General features: G+C 58.4%; 1 protein-coding gene across 1 annotated transcript; it reads left to right on the top strand.

Moving 5' to 3' along the window:
- The first annotated feature begins 3,030 nt into the window (after window positions 1-3,030).
- LOC116470622 (basic proline-rich protein-like) lies at window positions 3,031-4,834 on the top strand. Its single transcript, XM_032156060.1, has 3 exons — window positions 3,031-3,229; window positions 3,551-4,071; window positions 4,447-4,834. The coding sequence occupies exons 1-3, from the start codon at window positions 3,031-3,033 to the stop codon at window positions 4,807-4,809; spliced, it is 1,083 nt and encodes a 360-aa protein (XP_032011951.1). The 3' UTR covers window positions 4,810-4,834.
- The last annotated feature ends 4,744 nt before the right edge of the window (window positions 4,835-9,578 follow it).

The following is a 9,578-nucleotide window of genomic DNA, read 5'->3' as shown; positions in this document are numbered from 1 at the left end:
AGTTTATCTCACCTCAGAGCCTTTGCACATTATATTTTCCTAGGGAGGGGTCCCCAGGTGGTAGAAAAACTGTTACAGCCAACTCCTCCATGTGTCACTCAAGACCCTTCAACAGCAGGCTGCAGATTTCCTCTCCAGCACTGTGCTCCAACTATGTAATGGATTTCTGTGTCTGCCTCCTTGACTCAACCCAAATGAACAAGAGCCATCTATCTCTGTATCTCTGCAATCACAGGCACAAAATAGGTACTCTCTACATTTTTTCCGACCTGAGAGGCCATTCTAGGAGGGTCTCAGGCCAGGGTTCTGTCCAGTATTCCATGCAGATGCTGACAGTACTGCAATTAAAAAAAATACTTGAGACACCCAAATGCCCAAATAGTTTCTCATTTTGCTTTGACTACCAATACTTGCACAGTGCAATAGAATAATGCTCAAATACATTAATAACTTACCTGATCCTGGGGGTCCTCTCTACTTTTTAAAGCCTCAAACTTCCTCCCTCTCACAAATGAAACGGAGAGTACAAATACATTCCCTCCCTTGCTCTGTGGATCCATTCCTACAGGTAGTCAAGACTCCGAGCTTCCCCTCTGACTTTCTGGCAGTGCTTCACCTCTCCCCACAAATGACTGCAGGAACAATTCTGATGGGCTTCAGACTCTCCCAACAGAGCCAATCCTTCCCCATCACGTTGGAGTGGACTTGCTACCCATATCATCAGCAGCCCCCTGAGAAACTTCACAGGGCAGGGGCTTCTTTGGAAACCAACCCTTTCCCTCCACCAGCTCAGAGAACTTGTTCCAGATAGATGCCAGGATTCTTGGAGGAGCATGGTGATTCTGGGGTGGAGCCTCTGACCCTGGCCAACCAAAGGCCTGAGCCACTCTTTCCCCACAAAGTGATTGGCGCAGGAGTGGGCATGTAAGCTGGACCCAGCCAATCAGCATAACCAAATCACTTGCCCACCCTGGGGAGGGTCCTATAGTTTTTGCCAAGAGAGGCTCAGCCCTGTTCTCAAGAAGCTTACAACTGGTAGGGGCAACAGGTTTTAATCTATCATTACACAAATATTTAATTTCAATACTGTTGCAATAAGAGCTATGAAGGAAAAGAATACTCCCCCTACTTTTACTTGGTATTAAGATTTGAAGAAAAAAAAAACTGCCTGAAGGATTGTTATGGCCTTCTATATAATAGTGGCTGCAGACATTTGCCCATTATGTTCAGCATGAACCCATGTGACAAATTCATCAAAGCATTTTGCACTAGGGAGAAAAATTTATATTAGAGGAAGCACAGCAGTTTGGACTGAAAGACAAAGAAAATTCAGCCAATTCTGCTGATCTTTTTTGACGGGGCACCTGGAAGCTGAAAGCTAAAGTGATATTCAGGAACAGGGACTGCTACTTCTGTTCCTGGTGAATCCTGCCCCAAACGTCCTCTCTCTCTCATTCCTGATTCCACTGTGCCAGTGGGAATATATGCTCCCCAAGATGTCAAAACTAAAGGGAAATTGCAAAAAATATATACATATATTTTTAGAGAAGGGAAAATAAGATTATAAAAAGTGTGTTTTGTACCCCCCAAGTTTCACTAAGAACTTCCTGACTTCCAGGCCCTGGTTGTGCCCCACCCACAGCCTGCCCAGCTTTCCTGGACCAAACTTCCTAGCACCTAAGTAGGGGATGAGGGCAGATAAACTAAATCAGAAAAGGAATCTGTTCCTCCTAGACTCAACCAACATGACCACCGTGGGGAAAGAAGAAACAAAAATAAGAGCAAACTCTCTTAAAGAGCAACCTGGCAGCTATCACCATTAGCATTCAGCCCCTCTGTCCACAGGACTCAGGACCAAGCCCCTCATCTTCATTATCCCATTCATTTCCCAAGAAGCAGGAATTCTTATTCTCACATTTCACAGATGGGGAAGCTGAGGCTAGGAGAGGTTATGTTATTTGCCAAAGCCACACAACTAGTAAAAGCCACTGACGAGATTCTGGCTCAGGCCATCAGGTGCCAGAGGCAGCATTTTTTGGCACCATAGGCCCTGCCTGGGAACAAGAGCATGCAGAAAATCTCACAAGAGATGGGAACAAAATTTGGAAAATTGCTAGCGTGCAGGGAGGGGGGAAGGTGTGATTTCCTGCTACAGACACCAGAGTAAAAGCCACCCCAGGAGTGCCTGTGCAGCCCTCCATAGTAAGGTCCAGCGGTTGCATTTATGCCCAAAGATGCCCCTCGTGCTTGGAGTGGAAGGAAGATTCCAGAGACAAGATTGGAAGCTTCTCAGCTTAGCAGCTCTAGGGCTGGACCCGCCAACAAGCCATTTTATACATAAAGCAGTCAATGGGAGGGGGTAGACGTAGGGGGCTAAACTCCCCACGGCACAGGGTCCAAGTCGGTAGACTGCACTTCTCCAGGCGCAGGTCCGCTAGTGCCGGCATCGGGGACTCGTTATCTTAACTTGCGACCCTGGGTGCACAGAGCCCGGCACACACCACTGGAGAGGGGTTCCTGCTGTCGAGGGTTGAGTGGAGGGTATGGAGTCCCTGGAACATCACGACAAGGTGCAGGGGCCACCTGGCAGGGCCTGAACGCCAAGGCCTCTGTGAGCTTGGGTCGGGCCGGCTTCCCGCTTCGGAGGTTGGGGAGGGAGTCGTGGGTCTCTGCGTTCCCAGGCCAAGCGGCCCTGGAGGCACCGTCTAGCAGGACGCCGAGTGGCGCGGGTCGCGGCCTCTCCCGCAGCAGCTGTCGGCGAGAACCAGGCAGGGAGGCGCCGCCGCTCACTGCACCTCATGAAACATGCAGGCCCGGCTGCCGCGCTGCCATCTCCTGGCACCTTGCGCCCGAAACGGTCGCTCTGGAGCCCGTGGCCGTCGGCGGGCAGGCTTAGCCGCTCCAGTCCCTGAGAATGACAGGCCACAGCACGACCTGCCCTGTGGTCCCATCCCAGAATCCCAACAGCAAGCAGGCTCAGGCTGGTCACTTCGGGGTACCAGGAGTAGGTTCGGCCAACTGGTTTCCACCATGAGGCTTCGCGCACAGGGCAACGCTGGGGAGCCCTGTGGCCTGAGGGTGGGCAAAGGGCAGGCTCCCAGTTCCCTTGCGTCCAGCCCGTCTCCCAGTGGCAGCCAGCCAGGAACGGCCTGCGGGGCCACAGGGGTGGAGGCGTCACCGTTCGCAGGCCCGCAGCAGGATGGCCGCTGGGGGATGTGCAGGCATAGGGGTTGGACAAGAGGCCCCAGAAGTGTCTGTCCTGAGGGGTTGGTCTGCCCTTTCCTCACCAGCCCAGCCCCTGAGGATAGGGAAGGAGGCAATTCCCCCAAGCAGGGCAGGTCGGGCGGTTGCCCCTCCCTAGCACCCCCTACCCCCAAACACAGAAACCCTGGGGTCTGTCCTCAAACCTCCCTGGCTGCCACGCTCTGCGCAGCAGACTCTCCCTGCCAACACGCAAGACCAGCTCCCTCCCGTAGGCTGAGCAGAAAGAAGAAAGGTCCAATCTCAAAACCCCCAACTCGACCACCAGCTCCCGTCTAAACGGAAGTAGGGCCAGCCCCTCACGAGTCAGGTGGGAAACTGGGCCCAGGCAAAGAAAGTGCGCCAGGGCTAGGCTGGGACCCGCTGCGGCTTCGTCCGCATGCGGCAGGGCCCCTTCACCGAGGTCCCAGGGCGCGCTTCCCGGCCTCGAGGCCCGGCCGCCAGCCGCGCGGACCCCAGCCTGCGCCCCAAGGGAGGCCGGGACCCCTAGCCGGCGGGACTGCGCGCCGCCCCTCTCCCCGCAGGTCCCGGCGAGCGCCTAGCTTCCCCTCCCCCACCCTTCCCGCCTCCCGGCCGGTGTCCCCGCCTTCCCCGCGGGCGACGGGCGGCGGCGGCGGGAGGAGCGGGCCGAGCCGAGGCAGCCCCGGCCTCGCGCGCTGGGATGTAGCGAACCAGCAGGGGCCGAAGAACTGTGCAGTGCCAGAGCCAGAGCAGGATCCGGGGCCCAAGCCGGAGCCGAAACCTGAGCCAGAGTCCGCGGCGGGCGAGCCCGGAGCCGACGAGCCGCAGACGCAGCGCTGCCCAGGTGGGGTAAGAGACGCTGGGCTAGGGGCGCAGGGTCTCCGCGGTGGAGGGGCGCAGGGAGGTGGGCGGCCGAGTCCTGTGCAGTTTGCTCCTGGCGTGTGTGGGTCCAGCCGGCGGCGCGGGACAGCGCAAGGCGCGGAAGGTCAGGAGCCTTCGAGGCAGCGCGAGGAGCTCGTTCCTGCGCCCAGGGCACAGTCATAGCCGCCGTCACCGGGTGCTACCTCACCTAACCGGTGGGATCAACCCTCTGCTTTGGCTCCGGGCACCTCAAGAGGGTAGCAGCCTCGGGGGCACGGGCCACGGTCCCACGAAGGGCACAACCTGAGAAGCCCGTGGCAGCCCCTCGCGGCGGTGCGGGACGCAGGGTCCCCCCACCCCCAGGAGAAGAGGGCAGGAGAGAGGGCCGCCCGCTGCTCCCCGCTGCATCCAGGGATGGACCCTACCACCCATGGAAGTGCTGGCCCCTCTGCGTGGCCCGGGACTTCAGCCGTGGCTTCGCGTCAAGAGGGTATTTTTCCTAAACGAAACCGCTTCATTCGTTCGTTCGTTCGTTCGTTCGGGCAGCAATGCCGCAGAACAGCAGCAGACGTCGGTCCGCGCCCTGGCTTTCTTCGCCCCGGACCCCGACGTCCCGCCGCAGCGCTCGGAGGTGCCCCCAGCCCATGGCAGCCCGCTCTCGCCGGCACAGGTCGGGCTTTTTCTTCCCAGGAGAGAAACCCCAATTCCCTTCGTAACGTCCAATAAAGACATTCCCGCGGCTTCTCCCGGGTTTGGTTGTTGACGCAGGGTCCCGGAGCACGCAGCCGCTTCTCAAGAACCGGGTCTCCGATTTCTGAAATTGACCAGCTTCGTAAATTGGAATCCGGGTCCCAAGCATTTCCGATTTATGAATTCCCTGAATCTACAAATATTTAGTCCACTTTTCTGAAAAACTAAGGCTTGTGTGTTCTCTTGACATCCCTGTGACCTCTGAAAACCACCAGGGCCAGAGCGAGGAAATCCCAGGTTGCTGTCCCCTGGGGGAGGATTCAGGTCTAGGGTTCAGGTCTACGGTAGTCAGGGCAAAAGCTACAGGCAGCAGGGGCGGCACAGGAGACTTGCTGTCCCCGTGCCCTTTCCTGGGGCTGCTTTGGGCCTCCCTCATCTCTTCCAGAGAAAGGAAAAGAGGTGGGCTGGGGCGTGGAGACGAGGCTGTTTGGACTCTAGGATGCAGAGGCCTCCAGACAGTCTCAGGGTGCTCTTCTCTCATGAAAGCAGCCGCTGGGAGGAGGAGGCTATGGTGCATCCATAAGTTGCCCCTCTGCTCTCCAGTTATGCGACCAGCTGCTACCTCCTTCCTAGTCTTCTTCCCGACAGCTCAGCCATTCTCAGGAACCAGACAGCGTCCATGGACTTAGGTGAGAGATGGGCCGGGTAGAGCCATGGGTCCTACCAGCCGCTGACTGAGCGGTCCACGGCACAGAGTCTGAGTTTCACACTCCCATCTATGCCTCACTGGCGGCAGTCCTGCTCAAATACATCCTGGCTCTCCCCGGGACAGGCTGGGGATCCCCATTTGGCAGGAAGCCTCAGACTGGGGTCCCAGGAAGCCTAAAGGAGCCAGTGAGGTCTTTCCAGCCCCTACCTGAGCACCCTCCTCCCCACTTACCCAGTAATTGCTGTGTTCAAAGAAACAGGAGCTTTTATTGGGGAGGGGGTGTTAGATCAGGCAGAAAGAGGTAGGTGGTCCAAACCTGCACTCCCAAAACTGGGTTTTCAAGTTTGAACTTCTCCACGGACTAAGAGGCTTAGGGCTGGAATGTCCCAGAGAGTCATGGATAGCCCTGGTGGCAGGCCATGGCACATTCCTTCCTTTTTCCTAAAATACCTTGATTCTGGGAGCAAGGATGAGGGCAGGGTGCCCCCGTGGGTGAGCAGAAGGATGCCCCCCCCCCATGAGAGCCTTCCAACCACCCTTCCCAAATTACATTACTAAACCATTCTTGGGCACAGGGTGTTTTTAGTGAGCTAGGCTTCAGGAAGTGTCCTCATGGTGACTACTTCAACCCCACAACAGCCCAAGCTCTTCTGCTCAGCCCAGCCAGGACCCTAAACTCCAAAATTCTTGAAAATCACAGAATCATTCCTGGCTTTGTGTGGTCAGGGAGGAGTGGGGAACAGGGCACATGATTCCAGCTCCACTAAGCCCCCTTCCCTCCTCTCTTCGTGTCCCATCAGCAAGTGAGCTGGATGCTGAAGCAGCAGGCAGAGTCCAGTGTTGGACATGGGAACTGAGGCACAGGGCAGATCAAGCCTTAACCTTGAGGCGAACACAGGTCACACAGCACAGCTGGGGGAACACAAAGCCTCTGCTTACTCCTGAGAGTGCTGTTTTCTGTCCTGTGTGTGTGACGTGTCCGTGAGTGTGCAAGAAGCCCCTATCTTGACTGGGACAATGGCCAGTGAGTAGCTAGGGAAGAACAGAGAGCATGTCCAGGTCCCTTCCCCAGCCAACGCCCAAGATCAGGCCACAGCCTCCTCACAATCAATTGCCTCCTCACTCCTTGATCACTCAGTGCTGCCCAGGCCCAGCAGAACAGACTCTGCCAGCAAGTCCCACTAGCCCCAGCCCCTCTTTGGGTCTCAGGTCCCCTGAGGATATGGGGCTTCACCTGAAACGGTCAGAGGGCTTTTCCATCTACATAGCAGGCATCAAGATCACCAAATAAAGGGACTATTGTGCCTGCCTGGAGCCCTGCCAGAGGTTTGGGCCCAGAGGGGCACACAGCAGGTGCTCAATAACTGCATTAAATGCACTAACAGTGAGGATACGGGCCCCTCAGACTAAGCAGTGAGTGCTGCTCACAGAACAGTCCCCATTGGGGGATGGCCCAAAGAGTCACTTTGGTCCCTCTGGGAAGTGAGACGGCTGTGAGTCCCAACCTCCTCTAGAGGCCCACAGACAGACCATTCATTTCTAAGTCTCTGCCCAGAGATGCACTGTGCTTCCCACCTTGGCCTGACATGTGGCAGGGTTAGAACACACCTCCTATCCCCTGCCAGCCCGCATTCATGCCAAGTAGCACATATGTGCCTAAACTCAGCACTTCCACAGTGCAGTGAATACATGAGTGTGTACAGCATCTCCACATGGATGTACAGGATGTGGGTGTGTGTGCGTGCCCCCATGCTGTCGCCATTCAGGCTGTTCTATGGGGTAAGACAGCTAAAAAGAGAATGGTGTGTGAAGGGACACTCCCTAGCATGCTGCAGCACCTGAATATCTCCTTGAAAGGAGGGATCTTCTACTGCAGGAGACTCGTGGCAAAGGTGGCCAAGAAACATGGCAAAGGTGGGGCTGAGGGCAAATGCTGGGCAACTGTGCTTCCCCATGTTCCCTTCCCCGTGGCCAAGACTCATTTCATGGAGGGAGATCTCAGCTTGGAAGAAGGCAGGAGTCACTGAGCCTCCCCAACCCAAACTCCTGAGAAGTGTCCTCCCTCTGGCCTCAGACCCTGCATCCTATGGTCACAGACCCACAGTGAGAAAGGACCAGGCCCTAAGGAGCTGTGCTGTCTCTCCACGGCCCAGAGCGGGGGATGGGGATGGGCATGGGGATGGGGATGGGGATGGGGATGGGGATGGGGGCGGGGGTGCTTTGGACTAAGGTGGAGGGAATGGAAGGCAGGCCTGGTTCCACCCTGCATGCCTGACCCTGGCCCCAGCAGCCCCCACGAGGAGCTCAGCTGACCCTGGGTGTCTCCCTGTGATGGGAAGGGGTAAGGCGAGGACTCAAAGGCAGAACCTGCAGAGTGCCCCAGACGCCGATACCTGTGCAGTCAGTGCCACCCACGCGGGAGTTGAGGAGGCACTGGGTTTTGGGGTGAGGACACTGGACACCTTCCTGCTTCTTTCCCAGGCAGACAATCTCCCTGGTGCAGCTCCCTTGGGTTGCTGTGTCTGGTGGAGCTGGTCACAGGTGAGGGGCAGAGGGCAGTCTGGGGTCCGCCTATGGCCAGAGGAGCAGGTCAGGGCGGCGCCTTGCCGCCCCAGCTGTGGCCTGTTTGCTCAAGATGCTGAGGTCTCAGGGCCAGCTAACAATTGTTGAGCAAAATCCTTCGACAAACTTCACCTACGTGCAAGGACTCAAGGAGGGAATCACTCTTGGGAGTGGGAGAGTAATGTCTTTGCCTGTGCCCAGTGAAGGCCCATTGGAGCTGCAGCTCAGCTACCACTGCGTGGGAGAGAAGCTGGAAGACTGAGGGCTTCCTGGGCTGCTGGCCCAGGGTTGGGAGACAGCAGTCACCTGGCTTACCAGGCCTGTGCCTGAAGCCCTGGGAAGCCAGGACGCAGGCCCCAGGCTGGGACAAAGCTACCCTGAAGGAGGGTAAAGGCTGCCAAGGCCAACCCCATGCCTGCCAAGGCCAGGCCTGGCCCATTTGGCCAAGGCGTAAGGTGTAAAACAAGGGGAGAGGTACAAGAGGCTGTGGGGTCTGGCTGGGATCCTGGGGTCTTCCTTCTGCATTCTTGAAACGCCTAGAGCCAGCAGAAACGTTTCGTCTGATTAGAAGCCATCATTTCTATCCCAATCCCGGAAAATTGACTGTGGTGCAGAGAGGGAGGCCTGAGAAGCAGCCTTAGGGGAGAAGGTCCAAGCTAATTAGGAGGCAGCATCCGGGGGCCCATTAGAGCGCAGGCTGCTGTCACTCAGCCGGGCTGAGCTCCCGGGAGAAGAGGCTGGAGAAGGAGGGGCAGGCGGCCCCTCGACGAGGACACGGCTGGGAGCTGCCGGAACGGGCCCCGGGCTCTGCCCCAGCCCCGGCGCTGGCTCGAAGGCGCCCGCTCGGTGCGATCCTGTTCGGCAAACATTCACTCATCCTGGGCTGTTCTCGCCAGGGCTGGGGACTTCGAGGCGGCCGAGACGGGAGTTGATTCTAGGCGAAACAAGTCATTTGAGGCCTGAGGTGGGCACGAGCCGCCCGGGACTTGCAGGCCAGATGCGTTTCTTTTGTGAGGCCGAGGGAGAACTCGGTGTGTCACCGGGGAAGGAGGGAGAGGCGCGGCGAGGCCGCGGGGGGCGGGGAGGCGGCGGGAAGGTGGCTGCGGAGGGGGAGGGTGCGGGCGAGGCAGGGAGGGAGGGAGGGCGGCAGAGAGGGCGCGGCGGCGCGGGCGGCTTGGGGCTGGATTCCGCCCGCGCTCCCTCGCTCGCTAGCTCCCTCCCCAGCCCCCTCCCACCCAGGCCCACCCCACCCAGCACCCCTGGCGCAGGGACTGCTGGAACCTGGCTGTGCGCGCTGTCGCTTTAAGACAGACTCTGCCGGCGCCGTCCGGAGCCTTAGAAACCGGCCCCGGATCGCGAGCCGGAGCCGGAGCCGGGGCCGGCCGGGCTGCTGAGGCCCGAGCGGCAGGAGCGCAGCGCGGAGCACTGAGCCAGGCGCCGGGTCGCGAGAAGCTGCCGCCGCCTCTGCCCGCCCGGCCCCGCAGCCCCGGGCGGTCCATGGGGCGGGTACGGCGTCGCTGCGGGCGCCGGCAGC

The sequence above is a fragment of the Hylobates moloch genome, unplaced genomic scaffold (assembly GCF_009828535.3).
Source record: "Hylobates moloch isolate HMO894 unplaced genomic scaffold, HMol_V3 SCAFFOLD_6, whole genome shotgun sequence".
Lineage (NCBI taxonomy): Eukaryota > Metazoa > Chordata > Mammalia > Primates > Hylobatidae > Hylobates > Hylobates moloch.
Note: the sequence above shows the minus strand (reverse complement) of the source record. Positions and strands in the feature narration are given on the sequence as shown.

Bases quoted from the DNA above. Each gene is read 5' to 3' on its own strand.
- LOC116470622 (XM_032156060.1), top strand. From the start codon at position 3,031: ATGAGGCTTCGCGCACAGGGCAACGCTGGGGAGCCCTGTGGCCTGAGG. The intron at 3,230-3,550 runs GTTGGACAAGAG...AAACGGAAGTAG, and splicing joins GGGGATGTGCAGGCATAGGG to GGCCAGCCCCTCACGAGTCA. The intron at 4,072-4,446 runs GTAAGAGACGCT...CCCCACCCCCAG, and splicing joins CGCAGCGCTGCCCAGGTGGG to GAGAAGAGGGCAGGAGAGAG.